Consider the following 20,108-nt stretch of genomic DNA (forward strand, 5'->3'; position numbering starts at 1 on the left):
GACAAAGGAGGGGGGAACAACTAAGCTGTAGTGCCTCTTCACCTCACTGTACAATACCTTTGTGCAATACTTTTGTAAATAGTCAATGGTGCAATAGACCTCAATACTTGAAATGTGCAATTCACTTGTATTTTTATTTTTATTCCTATTTATTCTATTTATCCCCTTCGTATATTTTATTTATATTTGTCTCTGTATTTATGTGTGTGTGTGTGTGTGTGTGTGTGTGTGTGTGTGTGTGTGTGTGTGTGTGTGTGTGCAGTGTCATGTGGGGAGTTGCAGTACTGAACTGTACACCAGAGTTACAGAATGGATAGAAATATACACAAATCTTGGTAATGGTTGTTGGTTTAAAAACGACTAATAACTTAAAGACATATATATATATATATATATATATATATATATATAACATTCTGTAACTGTAACTTCTGTCGGTGCTGTGCTTTTTTGGAAACCGAATTTCCCAGAGGAACCCACCCGAGGGATTAATAAAGTTCTATCTTATCTTATCTTATTTTATGTTTTGTTTGTTTGTTTTTTGGAGTGAATGAATGATATGCTTATTTTGTGATGACAAAAGACAACAGGTGCAGTTTGTAATGAGAAGAAAAAAATGGCCGTTAGCTAGAGGTTTCAAATGAGTTCATCCTTACCACCGATCAGTTTTGTCTTTGTTTTTTCAACATTTATTTTATTTTTGTCATAACGTTGATCGTTATCATGTGACCATCCTGTAGCAGGAAGGTCGCTGTAGCAGAAGTCATCTCCACTGAAGCCCCCTCACAGCAGAGGGCCAGTCATGCTGTTTATTAGGATTTGCTAGTTTTCAGTGAGAAAAAACATTTTCATCAAGTTTTAAATCCTTTCGTTGCTCTTTTCTCTGCGATTGTCATAAAATCGTCGTCCTCTTTTCAAGCCTTAGCTCGCTTTTATTTTGAAATATGAGTCTTGTGATCAGAGATGAATCTGTGCTGCATGATGTGCGTAACATCAGAGCGATAAAAGCCAGCTTTGCCTTTCAGTGATTCGCAGTAAGGACATAAATGACCTAAACTGAGACAGAAAAAAGTGCAGTCAGTTAAATGTTAGCTCACCTAACATGTAGCAGTGTTTACATGTAGCCATGTTTGACAGACTCCAGGGCTTTGATACCATAAGATGCCTCATATCCTCACAGACTCATGAGATCACACAGGTGGTCTGACCTGCTCGTGTCACACTGTGCTGTCTGTCTGTCTGTCCGTTGTTTTTCTCCTGCAGTGATGTTATGTAGCAGAAAAACAGTTGGATGCTGGAAAAGTGCAGAGCGATGGGTGACGTGTGGAGAACATCACAGTCTGTGTGTGTTCAACAGCTGTTAGAGCCACACTTTGTCCTTTCTGTGGTATAACTGCTGGATTTATTTTATTCCAACACTTAGAAACTGTCAGCAAAGCAAAACTTCATGATTGGATGATCCTGTGTCACGTCCACAGTGTCAAACGTGCACAGAGACAGTGACACCCACAGAGAAACCCTCAGCTTGGTGTCCATTGCAAATCTGCACCTGTTGTCTTGTTTCTACTTTCTTTGTTGAACTCAGAAACTCGAGACTTGAGATGAAGAAAAATGTTAAATAATGGAATAAAAAAAAGATGATTATTAAAAAAAGTAAAGTAAAATTATATAAATAAATGAGGTGATGATATTTCTGTTTACTTTAGAAGTTATTATACACTGTATGCTGTGATTCTGATCTGGGAAACATTAAAGACATTCATAGCCAGACTGCTGACTTTGTGTTTTTATTCAGTCGCCTAACAGAAGTGCAGTAAGAAACGATTTAGCCCATCCTGATTTCTTAGCTGTTTGCATATTTGCCACACTTACATGTTTCAGATCATGAAGCAAATTTTTATGATAGATAAAGATGACCAGAGTCAGTGTAAAATAAAGCTTTTACATGTATTGCTGGGAGGTCGGCAGCTCCCTCCACTGCTTGGCCCTCTGTGAAAAACAACTGGGATCCAGCTTCCCTGTGATGCTGAATTATATAAGCGGAAGAAAATAAATAGATAGAAGGATGGATGATTGTATTTTGTGTACAATCGTTGAAGTGTAAAAAGGGTTGGCCCTCCGTGGTGCCCTAAGCAAAGTTTGATTTTTGGGGCCCTTTAATAGTGCCAATAATACTGATTAATGATCACCTACTATAAATGTATTTCATTTTCTAATGTTGATGTTGTTGTGAAAAATGTCATAAAAACAGATAACAAATTTGCAACTTTCATGAAAAATGTTTTCATTAATATTTTAAAAAACCAGCAAAACACCTCCCCCTGCTGGCCACACAGAGAAACAATAGATAAAACCTGAGAGCTGCACAGTTGCAGCAGTGTGGTTTACGTCATTGTGTTGTCAGCCTGTTTTACACATCGGTGGTTTCTTATTGACGTGTAAAAAGATCTGAAATCGTAGTAAATTCAGCTGCTATTGTGGGCTGGGGATGATTTACACTTAACATTTTAATAACTGGGTACTGAATGTCAGAGGCCCAATGTTCCCTCTAATTTTTCACGTGTCTGAGCGAACACACAAACTCCCTGAGCGATCCCTTGGACCACTGAGCGACATCAGACGTGTGCACTGTGGTCACGCCGGCATCGAATCCATCCAAGTTTCATGGTTTATTAAAAGAATCAAATTACAGCATTTACATCTATGTTAGACTACTTTTAATTAACTGCTTTAGCCCATTTACCATGAAAATGTAAAAACAAAAAAGCGTCACATAAGGACGCTGTCATAGCCTGTCAACCACGTTGATTAGCTGCGCATATACGCATTATTGGCTGGACTATGGGATAAGGTGGCATCGTTCCCATATGGGAGCAACCAGTCACTTACTGACCAACACTGCAAAACAGAATTGTTAAAGTATTAATTTTAATTTCAATTCAGGTTAGATCTTTTTTTGTGCACAAAGCAGAATTTCTGTGCGCAGAGACTGTGCCAGCAGTGCGCAATTGCGCACGTGCGCAGCTTAGAGGGAACATTGCATAGGCCCACTAAAAGTTACAAAATAAGCTACTATCAAATACATTTACTGTAAACACATCAGAAGGTTCTTTATGTGGCAAAAAGTTAGATCTATACAAAATGTTGCAGGGAAACGGAGAAGGAGCTCGTATAGGTTTGAGTTTTATTCACATCTATTGTGCAGGTACAAATAGCAGAGTGGAAAACTTTATACTTTGTGTTTGCAAACATTAATTTATGAAGATTAATTAACATGAGTGTAGCACAAAGTAAAGGTGAAAGCAGTATTCTGACATGACAGTGCAATCAAAACACATTTTGCCACAACAATCTGTGAATAATTGTAACAAACAACTGTCATTTTAATATTGGACAAACTAGTTGTGCAGCCCTAACCTGAAATCTGCTGTTTGTTCTGAATGAAAAACGTTAGTCTTTGGTAAACATTTTAATCCCATTTATAGATGCAATATGTTATTTCAGTTAAGACTAAATGTTACCACACGTTCCCATCATTAGAGCGCATTTAAAGTGTGGAGAAGTCTGTGAAGGTTCTCAGTCATCCAGGTCATCGTAGTCTAAGGAGCTTGGAAAGAAAAGCGTCTGGACTTCTTTGAGTTACTTGAAGACGTTTCACCTCTCATCCGAGAAGCTTCTTCAGTTCTAAGGGTCAAATGGTGGAGAGTCCAAGCTGTATTGAAGAATTTCTAACTTCATGTAGGCTAAACAGCGGCCTAGAATTAGACTCAAAACCCTGCAGTGCCCAAAATAAAGGGGGCATTAATGTGCCAGATTCTACAGAACACCAGAAATAACTGCTAAGATGGGTCCAACACATCTGAGTTCATGCTGGAGGAACTGTGGGAAACACTCTGCCAACCACACTCATATATTCTGGCTCTGCCCTAAACTCTGTGTATTCTGGAGGCAGATATTTGATGCTCTCAAAGACATTTTCCAAGGTAAATATTCCACTAAGTCCTACAGCAGCAGTGTTGGGAAGGATTGCAGAACATATTGACTGCAAAGCCAAAAGTTACCTGCTAAATATATGACTCACTGCAGCCCTAAAATGCATAACTATCAGATGGTTAAAACCAGATATAATCTATGGATCCATGTCTGTCTGATGGAACAAATTACATACTCAGACTACAGAAACAAGTCTTTGAGAAACGGTGGGGACCCATGTTACCTTTCCTATTACAATGAAGAACACCACCTCACTGTAAAAAAAAAAAAAAAACGTTGCTAAAACTTAAAAACTCAAGGCAACTGACTGCATTTACGTTTTTAGGTTCTGATGGATAACTTATAATTTCAAGTTTAGGTGATAAGTTGCTTTAGCTAATGTTTTTGTGTTGACAAAATTAATAATTGTCCTTTTTCTCAACTCATATTTTATTGTTTTTGCAACGTATTTCCTAAAGTTTACACAAGGTATTAGTTTTAGTTTCAGCAACGTATTTCCTAAAGTTTACACAAGGTATTAGTTTTAGTTTTGGCAACGTATTTCCTAAAGTTTACACAACATTTTTTTTGTTTTGCCAATCAATTTCCTAAAGTTTAGAAAAAGTATCTTTCATAGTTTTCATGAGGTGCTCCCTGTTTTACCAATGAATGTTTACACAGTTGATTTTCAAATAACTTTGTGTTCAAACACAACTGCACCACTGACAATGTTGACTTTTGAGATCAGCCATTTTTAACATACTGACAACATTCAGCCACAAATAAAGTCCTTCCAAAAACACAAAAAAAGTCAAATTTTTGTAACAAATGTTACTCATCCAATTTTAAAGGTGGTGTTGTCAGACAGAATATCAAACCTATCTTGATAGATAGTCACTAACAAACAGATTCAAAACATCAGATGGCAGGATGTGAACAACTTCCTGGTTTCCATACAGCTAACAACTTTCAAACAAATTTTTCCACCACTTGTCTTTTAATAGTAATGGTATCAACACTCCAATTTCCTGTGAAGTTCAGTATCGCGCCACATTTGTTATAAAACTAATACAAATGTACCTAAAACCAGATTATAAAAATTGTTTAAAACAGCTCAAGTTATAATAAAACCTTTCAACATTTTATAATAACATGTTATACATGAAATCTGCAATCAGCCATGCAAGCTACATTAAGTAAAGTTAGAACAGAAGACATTGATTCAGAACTTTCTGCACCTTACCGTTTTCTTAAAGACAGAAATTAACTTTTTTCAGAGCAACTTGCCACGAAACCCAAAAACAGTAAATCAAAACAAATTGCCATTCTGTTTTACACAAGTTGCATTTGAGTTGAACATGTTGTCAAATAGGTTAGACTTTGGTTAAGAGCTTGGTTTTGAAGCTTCTTATCCTCTGGGAACAGGTAGATGTCAACTCCATAAAAATGTGTTGCACAGCTTCAAATGTGTACTTGAGTTCTTTGGGAAACTCCATGTTGAGCCCATAAAGTAGGCCAAACAAGTAGGCAAAGGCAGTGGGAAGGTCTGGCAGATCATCAAGAATAATGTCCTCTTCCAAAACAATGGCAGTGTTGACCACTGTGGACTGCGAGTTGGGTCCCACGTAGTCCTCCAGAACAGTGAGGATGCCCACCGTAACACCTCGGGTTGCCCTCTCAACTGGATCTGTATCCTATGCAAAATAAAAAACAACAGTACATATAAGTCTCTGAAAACCAAAACTGAAGATTGAGTAGATTTGCATACTCACCAGACATGTTAAGAAGAGTTTGGTCTCGTCGTCGCGAACAAATATCGGTAACCCTTCCAAACTGATGGTTCGTCGATGCTGGACTATGTTTGAGACCTAAAACAAGGAAATCAAATAAGACTCAGTCTCATTTATAAACCTACCATTTTGTTTTTAAAACACATTAAGTGTTGTTGCTCAAAATACAGCCTTAAGAAATAAGATGTTGAAATGAGTTATTACAGATAATTGGTCATGTTTTTGTCAGTTTTTTTTATTTATTTATTTTTTAAGTAATTTTGATGTGCAACAAATGTAGCACACTTATTACAACATTTATAACAAAAAGTGCCATGAGTGGGATGAGAGTTGAACTGTCATTACCTGCAATCTGCCAAACACAGCGCTGCTTGTTAGCTTATAATCCCATTCAGGACACACTTTTTGAAAACTAACAATTTTTACATCAATTTAGTAAATATTTAATAAAGTATCTTTCGTTACAGTGGGAACTTCAGGTTCCTCATAAACCAGACAAATACATTTTTATATATTACCTGTTCATCAAACTTCTGCAACAGGGAATCCATGTCATTGCGGAAAGCAGCTTTTCTAATTCGATACAGCTTAATCAGCCGAAGTGAGTAAGTGTCGAGGGCAGTCAAGAAGGTCCCCATGAGATCCTTGGTGGTAATGCGTGAGAATTCCGCACAAATCTACAAAGCAACAAAAAAAATATAGAAGAAAACTTTTAAAGGTACATTATATAAAAATCACATTGTTTTCAAATTTGGTTAAAAGAGCTTAATTTCAAAACATTTAGTTAGTCTCGGTTGATCTATTGGTCAGGCCTTGATTGGATTTTTTTTTTTTTTTCTTTTAGTGGTAGTGGTGGTACAAATTATAACTGACGTATTAAAAAAAAAAAAAAAACAAAACAAGAAAAATCTGATCGGCAGATTTTACAGTAAGTCTATAGAATACCTAATCAAATGTTGATAAGACAAAATAATGGTTTCAATTGTTACAGGATGTATTGCAGAAAAGAAATAAATCAATAAATTGTATTTTAAATTCATTGAAAAAATTCCATTAATTTTATAGTTATGTAGAAATGAAGTAAGAATAACATCCTGTGGTCAAATTTGTATACTTTCATAACACGTAAGTGACTTTCTCAATCCTGTTCTGTGAGTTTCATGGCTGTTGCCCGCTAAGGGTCAGCACCAAAAGATTCTAGATGCCCAGTGAAGACAAGTCATTGTGGCGACCGTGGTTCAGGGGGTTGGGAAGCTCATCTGTAACCGGAAGGATGCTGGTTCTATCCCCAGCTCTCTCTGTCCTGGTCGTTGTGTCCTTGGGCAAGACCCTTTACCCCACCGCCTACTGGTGTTGGCCAGAGGGGCCAGTGGCGCGATATGGCAGCGTCACTTCTGTCAGTCTACCCCAGGGCAGCTGTGGCTACAACTGTGGTTTCCCTGCACCGATGTGTGAATGTGAGAGTGAGTGAGTGAGTAGTGGAATTATAAAGCGCTTTGGGTGCCCAGAGAAGAGCGAAATAAAAGCAATCCGTTATTATACACAGCAAGTTGACAAGTAAATAGATTTCACTTCAATAGAGTTCATATTTTTAGAGCCAAGTATTTTTTTATATTTTACCACTAGCATTGTTAGCTCAACGGTAGCCTTCAACCTTTTCTACAAGATATTGGAGTGATACAAACAGATGCTTCTCAAGGGCACAAGAAATGGAGCTCACGTTCATTTACTCACCCAGACAAGTTTCGAGGCATTTGGAGTTGTTCAGAAGGAATTGTAAAGGTCCTATATCATGTAAAATCAACTTTTTGGAGCTTTTAAACACATTTTAATGTTATTTCCTTAGATTAAAATCCCTCCAGAGTGGTTTTTGGCTTAATTCAGGCATTTCTTAGTTGTCTCAGTGAATCCTTTCCCCATAACCGTGGCTCAGCTCTCTCTTGCAAAACGACTGACTCGTAACATTGGGATTAAAATTTCTTTCTAACAACTCCAAATGCCTTGAAATTTTTCTGGGTGAATAAATGAACGTTTTCAATTTTAGAAATAAGACCACACTGGGGAAAAAGGGAAGAAGAAAAAAACGGAAGTTTTCCTTTAAATATTTAAGAGATTATCTTACCTGTTCTTTCAAGAAGAGAGCTGGCCATCTGAGCTGCATTTCCTTGACCAAGGGCTGCATCTCCACAACTTCTTTCCTCCTGAGAGAGAATGTGATGTCCATCTTTTGGGTGATGAGTGCCATGTTCTTATCCCTCTTCTTCACCTTTTGGTTCTGTTGAGATAATTAATGGGTTGGTTTTGAAAAGTGCATCATTTATATTTTTAATTACATCATCATCTGCCTCAATGTTCTGTTAAGCAAGCACCTGTTTGATTCTTTGAAATGAATGAACCTGAGAAAATTTTAAAATGTCACTAATTTCCTCAATAATTCTCTGCAAAGCACTTTTAGAAACATGTAACAATGTTTGCATGCATAGAAAAAGTCTAGCTATTTTATGTTCAAGACATTGGTAATCTACAAACTCATTGTCCTCTTTATCACTTGATGCTACACCTGAACCACTTGGTAATGTCTCTGGCTCCTGAGAGGTATTTAAGGATTTATCAGGGGAGCTACTTTCACTAGGACATGCATTTGCATGAGAAATCAGTCTAATACAGTTTTTTATATCTTTTGAGTTTTTGTGCTTTCTGCTTGTGTGTGACGTAAAGGTTGTTAAATTGTTGGTAGCATAGTCACATTTTTGGAAAGGACAGGATACAGTCTGATTTTTTTTTAAGTGCCTTAAAATATGTGAAATAAATGTATGCTGTGAGCAGTTTTCCTTAAATTCACAAAAATCACAAAAAAAAATGTTGAGATCTCCTGCCTTTTCTTAGCCCTGTTGTGTGATCTGCTGAGGTGAGACTTCAATGCCCCTCGTGTCCTGAACGAACAGACGCAGTCACTGTAAACACAGGGCAAATGAAATCCTCTTCTATGTCGTAGCTGGTGATGTCTTAAGAGTACTTCTTGGCTTGAACAGACAAAAGAGCAGAACTGGCACTGCATACAAAAGCTATAATGAGAAGAGAGGAGAGGACAGTGTCAACAATTCAAAAGAAACCTGAATTAATCTCAAATTACCAAAGTTACATTACCTGATAATGTGTTTGGGGCGGGGGGCAGGCACTCCTGTTCTGATTCCTCTCCTTACCAACTCCTCATCAGTCCCTCATAAATCAGGACAAGCAGTGGTCTGGAGTTGGCTTTTAATTCTCTAAATAAATAAAAATAGCAATTAGTTTTAAAATAAAATACCAGCTTCCTGACATTACTTAAGAATTTTTTTGGCTCACTAAAGTGAGCTGATTCTGCCTTGTAAAATGCCATGTGAAACACAGTAAAACAAATAATTTACAAAACATACATTACATCAAATGTTTAATTTATTTAATTTATTATTAACAAATTGTATTCTACATGGAATGCACCAACAGTATACTGGGATGTATTATGTAAGCCAAGGATAATTTTGTGTGATTGGTTTTACAACTTAGAATGACAAACATTGGATTGAGAGTATGAGTGGGATAAAACTCCTGAAGCATCTGTTTAAATTATCAGTGCATTTATTAATGGTGCTCCATAAATAAACCAAAACAATGTTGTTTTGTGCATAACAAAAAGCTCACAATTGTGCGATCAAAATGTAAACTAAAAGATGCTGAGCATAATAACAAAGACAGATTTTGCAGCTGCTCTGTTTCCAAGTTCTACTGCGCAACTGACAGCCTGGAGTTTGAAATTCTCTTTGTAACCGTGTCTCTTACAGGTGCCATTTATGGTCCTTACACACATAATATGGTAATATTACGTTGAAGCAGAGTACGTATCACTCTGCGAGGCTCCTCGGTAGCCGTAATGCTCCAACAATCCATCAAGCAGTGCAGCTTCATAGCTTACCAAAGTCGTACCAAAACATTTTTTGACATATTTTTTTAAGCTGTGTACCACATAAAATTGGTTCGAGGTCAGTAAGCACAACCAGAATTCATACATAAGGCAGACTGTCGATTTTTGAGATGAAAGGATTTTAGGCCGTGCGTCAACGCGTTAGCCCGGTTAGCTCACTAACGCCACCCAGCCCCACGCACGGGGTGATCCGCGGTAACTAGTTAACGGAGATTTGCCCCGTTAATGCAGTTATGGCATTAACTTTACGCTGACAGTACTAAAATAGTAATCTTCAAATGTTTTCTTTTTACCGACCAGCTCCTCTTTGATAGCTGCCGTGTCCATCTTGTCGTTGCCTGCAGGTGAAGCGATGGGGGAGGGGGAGTTGTGTTCAGTGAAGGAGAGAGGCGGAGTAACACAGCGTAGAGACAAAAGTGGACGAAAGAGAGGCAAACTTGCGGCTCCACAAGTATAATGATAATGTAGACTATATCGATATAAACTATATTGTCACATCTCATATTTCATTTAGTGGAGCTCGCTGGCCATGAGGACTCCACCACCCCGTTCACACAGAAACTAAAGCACACATTTTATTGGCTAGATGTGATTCGAACAAATTAAACGACATGGCAGCAGGCGCCCCCGAACTTTATTTTATTTTATTTTATTTAAATAGCGGCGGGGGGTTGCTGCCGTTGGTCATGAGTGAGCCAGCCTATTTTGTTTCGTTCGGTGGTATGGCGGCCACAGACTGCACTTCATGAAATACGCATAGGGGGTGTCGCGGAGGCTTGTCAGATATGAGCGCGCCTCTTTAGTAGCGAAGTTTGTCGGATTTTCATTGTTTTGTGACATGGCACGTAGTTTGTGACATGGAATCTTAAATGATATAGTAAACACATACCCATAAGCCACAAGGCTTCTTAGCCAAGAAAGTAATGCTATGCTAAGTTTCGGAAAAATACGAAGAACTTCAGTTGTGATATTTCTAACAGACAAATTGAGACTGTTCAAACATATACTGTCTGATATAATAAAAGAAACATTACTTGCCTTTAGAAACTTGAGATGAACGATCTATCCAGCTCCTAGCCTCACGTTCTCATTAAGGCAGACGGGCAGGTGGCTTTCAGTCCTTGCAAAAGCGCAAAGTAGACCCCGTAGCATCCAAAAATATGAGGTGCGCATGCGTACTCAGGCACAGAAAGGCGCCAACAGCTTCAACTCATGTAAAACTTGAATTCATTCATTTTGCCAGCAATAAATTTCATCTGAGACCAACTTTTGCTCCAAAACGTTAAATGATTAGTTGAAACCCTTAATGTATTTGAGTTTATGGGCCAACTGAACTTTTATTGTTGAATTGTGAAAGAAATGACTGTAAGCTCAACAACTGCAAGTTTGATTTTTTACAGTGTAGTTTTGTGAGCTCTCTCTCTCTCCACACACACACACACACACACACACACACACACACACACACACACACACACACACACACACACACACACAGCATGTTATAGCAGTTTCAGCTGAAACTATGTTTCAAACCATATTCCGGGTTTTTAGTTCACCATTTATGAGGTTTCAAGAGGAAATTAAAGGCAGATCTGAATGTTTGAAAATGTTTTGGAAAGATTCTGTAAAGATGAGATGAAAAATACTCAAAGGATAAATTTAATTGGTTTATTATTTAGATAAGAATAACAAGCAAGTAAAGGAAGAAACAAGGTAAAATGAAGTAATAATGAAAGAAGTTAAACAAGTAAAAGAAGAAACAAGGTAAAATGAAGTAATAATGAAAGGAGTTAAACAAGTAAATGAAGAAACAAGGTAAAATGAAGTAATAATGAAAGGAGTTAAACAAGTAAATGAAGAAACCAGGTAAAATGAAGTAATAATGAAAGGAGTTAAACAAGTAAATGAAGAAACAAGGCAAAATGAAGTAATAATGAAAGAAGTTAAACAAGTAAATGAAGAAACAAGGTAAAATGAAGTAATAATGAAAGAAGTTGAACAAGTAAATGAAGAAACCAGGTAAAATGAAGTAATAATGAAAAAGTTAAACAAGTAAATGAAGAAACCAGGTAAAATGAAGTAATAATGAAAGAAGTTAAACAAGTAAATGAAGAAACAAGGTAAAATGAAGTAATAATGAAAGAAGTTAAACAAGTAAATGAAGAAACAAGGTAAAATGAAGTAATAATGAAAGAAGTTAAACAAGTAAATGAAGAAACAAGGCAAAATGAAGTAATAATGAAAGAAGTTAAACAAGTAAATGAAGAAACAAGGCAAAATGAAGTAATAATGAAAGAAGTTAAACAAGTAAATGAAGAAACAAGGCAAAATGAAGTAATAATGAAAGAAGTTAAACAAGTAAATGAAGAAACAAGGTAAAATGAAGTAATAATGAAAGAAGTTAAACAAGTAAATGAAGAAAAAAGGCAGAGGAGAGAAAACCCCAACAATCCCCTCTGAGCAAGCACTTGGCGACAGTGGGGAGGAAAAACTGCCTTTAAACGGGCAGAAACCTCCGGCAGAACCAGGCTCAGGAGGGGACAGTCAACTGCCGGGACTGGTTGGGGGGGTTAACAGAGGTGGAGCAAGACGAGGCTACATCAGGTGAGGAAGCAGTAGCGTCTCTCCTCTGGAACAAGTGGAACCATTTTTTTCTTTTTTTTCATGCACTTTTCCACAAGCGCTTTTTTCTGCACGATGAGATTTCTCAGCTCGTCAATGGTTTCTGCAAGTGGTTTTTCTTCAAGTTTCTCACATCTTTGTTCCACCTCTTCCAATGCTGCTTGTTGTTCTTCAAGCTTGTCTTTGAGTTGTTTGGATGTTGCCTCCTGTATCAGCTTGTCCTTGTGCATGTCTGCATTTCTCTGTTGGACCTCTTTGTGCTTGTCTTTTAACTGCTTCTTTCTTTTCTTGATTTCTTGATTTTTGTCTTCATGTATTTTGTCTTCTTGTTGTTTTTGTGACTGCATTTGAGTGTGTTCACTCTTCAAGTTATTGAATTCCACCAAACGCCCCTTAACGAGCTCGGAGTTGTTTCTCGCTATCTGATCGATCCTTTTCTGCATCTGTGAGCAGCGTTTCTCCAGTTTGTCCCTTTCTTCTTCCACTTTAGTTGCTTTGTCCTCCAGCTGATTACAAAACTCTTGCAGTTTTAGATTTTTAGACTCAAAGTCCTGGACGATGCGTTTTCCTTCTTTCAGTCTTTTTTGTTGTTGCTCTTTCTGTTGAAGAAGGTCTTTATTTTGGCGCAGTGTTTCATCCAGGCTTTCTTTCAGCATGCGGTATTTTTCCTGCATGCTCTTCAGTTTGTGCTGCATGTCTCGTTGCTTTTTGTCCTGCTCTTCCTTCTGTTGGAGGAATTTATTCTTTTCTTCCACAGCTTCATGGAGCTGTCTTTGGAGGAGCCGATTTTTTCGGTCCATGTGTTGGAGATCCCGTTGTATCTTATCAGTCATCGTTTTCTTGTCTTGGAGCTGGTTGGTCATTTCTTTTAGTTCTGCGCGCTTTTGCCTGTTTTCTTTATTGAGGTGCACAATCTGCTCTCGGGCCTGAGCAAACTTGATTCCCCAGCCCTCATTAATAATGTTTATGTCCGGCTGGCGCTGTTGTCTTTCTTCCAGCTCTTTATTTTGGGCTTCCATTCGTCTACACTTGTCCTCCAGTTGATGTTTTTCTTCTTCAATTTGTTGCATTTTTTTCTGGAGAAGGTAGTTTTCCTTCCTACTCTCCTCTAATGCCCTTTGGAAGGATGAGATGCCATTTGGGGAAATTGGCTGGCCACGCCAGGAAGGAGAGGCGGCGTAATCTTTTTGAATTGGTTGTTTTTTTCTTGGAAACATGTTGGAGTTTCTATACGATGACTTTGAAGAGCTTTCCAAATGTTTCTGTGGTGAACGTTTTGTATGCTGCAAACACAGATGCTGCTGAAACGAACTAAATCTTGCTGTTTCTCACCCCTATTTAAGGAAAAACATCAAAGGACTTATGACGTTCTATGACATCATCACTCCAATGAGATTGTCACAAGACGTTTTGGAATGGGGTGTTTTTTTTTAAACTGTTTTCAAACTTAACTTAAAATTTCAGTGTTTCCTAGTTGTGGACTATTGGTTAGTCCAGCCGATAAAGAAATTAATTGTCACAAACATCCCTAATATTACATAACAGACGACAGAAAACAAGACAGTTTTTTTTCTAATAGAGGTATAATAAAAGTTTTTTTAATTATCCTACTTTTTATAAAAGAGAACATTTATTAAAGAGTATGTATTTAATTAAAAAACTCTGTTCATCTAAAGCAGGGGTCAACAACCTTTAAGACCCAAAGAGCCATAATTGGCCTATCTGGGGTTGAAAGGCTCGATAAATGCACGGCGTTTCGCCGGGTACACCGGCTTCCGCGAGTGTGATGCTTATTTTGAGCGATGAAAAAATAACAAAATATAATTTTATTTGTATAATGCAAAATCACAATAATCTTCCAATTTAGAACTACAAGTAAAAAAAAATCGAGAAGAAAAACGAAAGAAAAATAAAGTATCGCTGTTTACCGTCAACTAACAGAGTTCTGTCATGTTCTCGTGACAAAGTGCCAAACTGGCCTCAGTCGTGTTTTTCTTTCTTTCATCTTCTCTTCTTTTGTTGTTTTGTTTGAAGCATTTGTTTAATTGTTGTTTTTTATTGTGTGGAAAGAATTTTTCTGAAAATATAGATATAGAGAAATGATATTATATATAGTTCTATATAAAATGTGTACAAAGGAGAAAGTATATAAAAGGGTTTTCTCAGTGGGGGATCTATGCATGAATTATTTTTAAAGACGCGGGGAAAAGGACACTGTACCTGTCGATGCACGTTTCCCAAGACTAAACGAGTCATATCGCTCCATGTTTGCTACTTTTGGTTTTTGGTTTTCTCCCGCAGAGTAAGAGCATCGCAGGAGCTCCTGAAGTCAAACGACGCCTCCCAGCACTCATTTATTAAAACGGAGTCGATGCCAAAAGTCTTAAACGTTAGAATCAAAGCAACAGCTGTGAACTCAGTCATGGTGTCATGTGCAGCCTTCATCTTACTGTCACTACTTTTTCATTTTAGGGTACGTGAGGTAAAGCGTCCGTCGATGTAGCTTGACTGTACAAAATTATTTTTCTACGTTATTAACAAAACAGAGCAGAGACTGATGCTGCTCCTGTCTGACCCCCTTGTGTATGGCACGTGTGTGTGTGTGTGTGTGTGTGTGTAGGAGCGGCAGTCGCTGTGTGAGTGTGATATCACATCTGCATCACTCAAGCGTAGGCGGGCCCGCGTCAGACAACAATAAACAAAAAGCAGAAAAAGGCCAACAGTAAAAACTCAGACTCCAGCATGAGCTCCTTCCTGCTGCTTAACCAATCACCTTCCTCCATATCATCACTGCTCCCTCCCTCCTCCTCTCTCCATCCTACACCACCTTTGTTATTTAACACCGACCCCCCCAATCTGATAATCAGACAAATTCCCAAACACCTGACTTCACCGTGTCGACACCGTTCCTGACTATTTCTGACCTCAGGTCAGCTCTGCTATTATCCTCACATTAAGGGTTCGTTCACCTGCCTGCAGATGATCTGTGAGCTCGTCGGTTGTAAATTAAACTCTAAGCACACTGAGGGTAACCGGGAGGCGTTCAGGGCCTGCAGTGCAGAGCTGCAACATGACAAAAAGGGATAGGTGCTCAGATCTCCTGAACAGGGTAGAAACAACACGGTGGGTTTGTGCTGTTTGTGATTCCTGCTCCGTCACTCTGGTGGAGACGACTGCAGCTCAGCAGCGCTCCCTGCTGATCCTCTGATGAAGATGTCAACAGTATGTAAACTGAGCTGATGTGCTGCTGTTTGAGCCCACGTGGTAGCGTACGTCCAGTATGGGAGAACTTAGTCACCGGTGCTGTCTTTGCTTGTGCTCTAGCTTTAGCCTGTTTGATTGTTTGTTTTCTATTTTATTACTGCCTAAAAGGGGAGGTGGGGGAAACACATGCCTGACTTCTCCTGTCAGAGGTTTTGTAAGCTCACTGGAAGGGAAACGTGCACAATGTAAATCATAAAACAACTGACTGGGGCTGTGCTGCAGGTGGATCAGTGCTGTGGACAGTAGCTGTGGAAAAGAGACTGGACAAAGACTCTCAGCCTTAAATACAGGACAGAGGATGATCCGATCATCTTTCAGCTAACAGTGTCGAGCAGAAGGACGGCCGGCTGATGCGTCCGTACGAACCCTTTTGTACTCACTCCTGTGTATAAGGAGGCGGCGAGGGGTTGTGTAGTTAACCTCAGCACCACACAGCTACAGCAGAGGAGAGAACACAAACGAGTCCTTTCATTCGGCTCTGTTCTTTCTCCTTGTCGGTTTTATAAGCTAACACTAGAGGGCGCCATTGTGGCACATTCAGCGCTCACTCTGAGGTCACTGGACAGAGAAGAAAATACCAATCTGGGAGACGGATGGAGACGAAACATCTGGAAGATCAGAACTGTACATTTTTAAGTGTAAGAAAAAAAAAACAGACAAAATATTTGTAAATATTAAGTTTCTTGTTTATTTATACATCCGGCCCTGTATGCTTCAGGAAAAACTGAACAGGATGGAGGTGGACCCCTGCCTGGTGGCTTGGATCTCCGACTACCTCACCGACAGACCACAGTACGCCAGGCTGAAGGACATCACGTCTGACACAGTGGTCAGCAGCACAGGAGCACCACAGGGAACTGTGCTGTCCCCTCTTCTCTTCACCCTGTACACCTCTGACTTCTCTACAACTCTGAATTATGCCATATTCAGAAGTTTGCAGATGACACAGCCATCATGGGGTGTATCTGGGATGATCAGGAAGAGGAGTACAGAAGTCTGGTGAGGAACTTTGTCGCATGGAGTCACACAAACCACCTGCAACTCAACACCTCAAAGACTAAGGAACTGGTTGTGGACTTCGGGAGGTCTAGAGCAGGTCCACTGCCGGTTCAGATAGAGGGGGAGGGGGTGGAGGTGGTCAACAAGTACAAGTACCTCGGGCTGTGGGTGGACAATAAACTGGACTGGTCATGCAACACAGAGCACCTGTATAAAAAAGCCCAAAGCCGACTGTACTTCCTCAGGAGGCTGAGGTCTTTTAACATCTGCAGGAAGCTCCTGAGGATGTTTTACCAGTCAGTGGTTGCTGGAGTACTTTTCTATGCTGTGGTGTGCTGGGGGAGCAGCACAGCAAAGAAGGACTCATCCAGGCTGGAGAAACTGATCAGGAAGGCGGGCTCTGTGGTCGGCATGAAGCTGGACACTCTGGTGACAGTGGCAGAGAAAAGGACATTAAAGAAACTGCTGGACATTATGAACAATGCTGGGCATCCTCTGCACACGGCCATTAACAACCAGAAGAGTCTGTTCAGTGACAGGTTGCTTCTCTCAAAGACAAGAACCAACAGACTTAAAAACTCCTTTGTCCCACACGCCATCAAACTGTTTAACTCCTCTCTGGAGGGGAGAGGGAGGGGAAACAGGAGGACAAAGGAGGACAAAGGAGGGGGGAACAACTAAGCTGTAGTGCCTCTTCACCTCACTGTACAATACCTTTGTGCAATACTTTTGTAAATAGTCAATGGTGCAATAGACCTCAATACTTGAAATGTGCAATTCACTTGTATTTTTATTTTTATTCCTATTTATTCTATTTATCCCCTTCGTATATTTTATTTATATTTGTCTCTGTATTTATGTGTGTGTGTGTGTGTGTGTGTGTGTGTGTGTGTGTGTGTGTGTGTGTGTGTGTGTGTGTGTGTGTGTGTGCAGTGTCATGTGGGGAGTTGCAGTACTGAACTGTACACCAGAGTTACAGAATGGATAGAAATATACACAAATCTTGGTAATGGTTGTTGGTTTAAAAACGACTAATAACTTAAAGACATATACATATATATATATATATATATATAACATTCTGTAACTGTAACTTCTGTCGGTGCTGTGCTTTTTTGGAAACCGAATTTCCCAGAGGAACCCACCCGAGGGATTAATAAAGTTCTATCTTATCTTATTTTATGTTTTGTTTGTTTGTTTTTTGGAGTGAATGAATGATATGCTTATTTTGTGATGACAAAAGACAACAGGTGCAGTTTGTAATGAGAAGAAAAAAATGGCCGTTAGCTAGAGGTTTCAAATGAGTTCATCCTTACCACCGATCAGTTTTGTCTTTGTTTTTTCAACAATTATTTTATTTTTGTCATAACGTTGATCGTTATCATGTGACCATCCTGTAGCAGGAAGGTCGCTGTAGCAGAAGTCATCTCCACTGAAGCCCCCTCACAGCAGAGGGCCAGTCATGCTGTTTATTAGGATTTGCTAGTTTTCAGTGAGAAAAAACATTTTCATCAAGTTTTAAATCCTTTCGTTGCTCTTTTCTCTGCGATTGTCATAAAATCGTCGTCCTCTTTTCAAGCCTTAGCTCGCTTTTATTTTGAAATATGAGTCTTGTGATCAGAGATGAATCTGTGCTGCATGATGTGCGTAACATCAGAGCGATAAAAGCCAGCTTTGCCTTTCAGTGATTCGCAGTAAGGACATAAATGACCTAAACTGAGACTGAAAAAAGTGCAGTCAGTTAAATGTTAGCTCACCTAACATGTAGCAGTGTTTACATGTAGCCATGTTTGACAGACTCCAGGGCTTTGATACCATAAGATGCCTCATATCCTCACAGACTCATGAGATCACACAGGTGGTCTGACCTGCTCGTGTCACACTGTGCTGTCTGTCTGTCTGTCCGTTGTTTTTCTCCTGCAGTGATGTTATGTAGCAGAAAAACAGTTGGATGCTGGAAAAGTGCAGAGCGATGGGTGACGTGTGGAGAACATCACAGTCTGTGTGTGTTCAACAGCTGTTAGAGCCACACTTTGTCCTTTCTGTGGTATAACTGCTGGATTTATTTTATTCCAACACTTAGAAACTGTCAGCAAAGCAAAACTTCATGATTGGATGATCCTGTGTCACGTCCACAGTGTCAAACGTGCACAGAGACAGTGACACCCACAGAGAAACCCTCAGCTTGGTGTCCATTGCAAATCTGCACCTGTTGTCTTCTTTCTACTTTCTTTGTTGAACTCAGAAACTCGAGACTTGAGATGAAGAAAAATGTTAAATAATGGAATAAAAAAAAGATGATTATTAAAAAAAGTAAAGTAAAATTATATAAATAAATGAGGTGATGATATTTCTGTTTACTTTAGAAGTTATTATACACTGTATGCTGTGATTCTGATCTGGGAAACATTAAAGACATTCATAGCCAGACTGCTGACTTTGTGTTTTTATTCAGTCGCCTAACAGAAGTGCAGTAAGAAACGATTTAGCCCATCCTGATTTCTTAGCTGTTTGCATATTTGACACACTTACGTGTTTCAGATCGTGAAGCAAATTTTTATGATAGATAAAGATGACCAGAGTCAGTGTAAAATAAAGCTTTTACATGTATTGCTGGGAGGTCGGCAGCTCCCTCCACTGCTTGGCCCTCTGTGAAAAACAACTGGGATCCAGCTTCCCTGTGATGCTGAATTATATAAGTGGAAGAAAATAAATAGATAGAAGGATGGATGATTGTATTTTGTGTACAATCGTTGAAGTGTAAAAAGGGTTGGCCCTCCGTGGTGCCCTAAGCAAAGTTTGATTTTTGGGGCCCTTTAATAGTGCCAATAATACTGATTAATGATCACCTACTATAAATGTATTTCATTTTCTAATGTTGATGTTGTTGTGAAAAATGTCATAAAAACAGATAACAAATTTGCAACTTTCATGAAAAATGTTTTCATTAATATTTTAAAAAACCAGCAAAACACCTTCCCCTGCTGGCCACACAGAGAAACAATAAATCAAACCTGAGAGCTGCACAGTTGCAGCAGTGTGGTTTACGTCATTGTGTTGTCAGCCTGTTTTACACATCGGTGGTTTCTTATTGACGTGTAAAAAGATCTGAAATCGTAGTAAATTCAGCTGCTATTGTGGGCTGGGGATGATTTACACTTAACATTTTAATAACTGGGTACTGAATGTCATAGGCCCAATGTTCCCTCTAATTTTTCACGTGTCTGAGCGAACACACAAACTCCCTGAGCGATCCCTTGGACCACTGAGCGACATCAGACGTGTGCACTGTGGTCACGCCGGCATCGAATCCATCCAAGTTTCATGGTTTATTAAAAGAATCAAATTACAGCGTTTACATTTATGTTAGACTACTTTTAATTAACTGCTTTAGCCCATTTACCATGAAAATGTAAAAACAAAAAAGCGTCACATAAGGACGCTGTCATAGCCTGTCAACCACGTTGATTAGCTGTGCATATACGCATTATTGGCTG

At 39.0% G+C, this 20,108-nt stretch overlaps 1 protein-coding gene and 1 pseudogene across 2 annotated transcripts; both read right to left on the reverse strand.

The window, feature by feature from the left end:
* Window positions 1–5,114: 5,114 nt before the first annotated feature.
* Window positions 5,115–10,626, reverse strand: LOC146675270 (uncharacterized). Of its 2 annotated transcripts, none has more exons than XM_085400361.1 (7): window positions 10,613–10,626; window positions 8,910–9,028; window positions 8,639–8,827; window positions 7,885–8,037; window positions 6,281–6,439; window positions 5,745–5,840; window positions 5,115–5,666 (listed from the first exon to the last, which is right to left on the reverse strand). In XM_085400361.1, the coding sequence occupies exons 4-7, from the start codon at window positions 8,005–8,007 to the stop codon at window positions 5,346–5,348; spliced, it is 699 nt and encodes a 232-aa protein (XP_085256487.1). In that variant the 5' UTR covers window positions 8,008–8,037; window positions 8,639–8,827; window positions 8,910–9,028; window positions 10,613–10,626; the 3' UTR covers window positions 5,115–5,345. The 2 variants fall into 2 exon arrangements, with proteins under 2 accessions (XP_085256487.1, XP_085256485.1); XM_085400359.1 differs by lacking the exon at window positions 10,613–10,626 and adding an exon at window positions 10,021–10,090.
* Window positions 10,627–12,326: 1,700 nt separating this feature from the next.
* Window positions 12,327–13,565, reverse strand: LOC146675271 (uncharacterized; annotated as a pseudogene).
* Between the last annotated feature and the right edge of the window lie 6,543 nt (window positions 13,566–20,108).

The sequence above is a fragment of the Rhamphochromis longiceps genome, linkage group LG3 (assembly GCF_057381845.1).
Source record: "Rhamphochromis longiceps isolate RC_006_pf linkage group LG3, R_longiceps_female_GT1.1, whole genome shotgun sequence".
Taxonomy (NCBI): Eukaryota; Metazoa; Chordata; class Actinopteri; order Cichliformes; family Cichlidae; genus Rhamphochromis; species Rhamphochromis longiceps.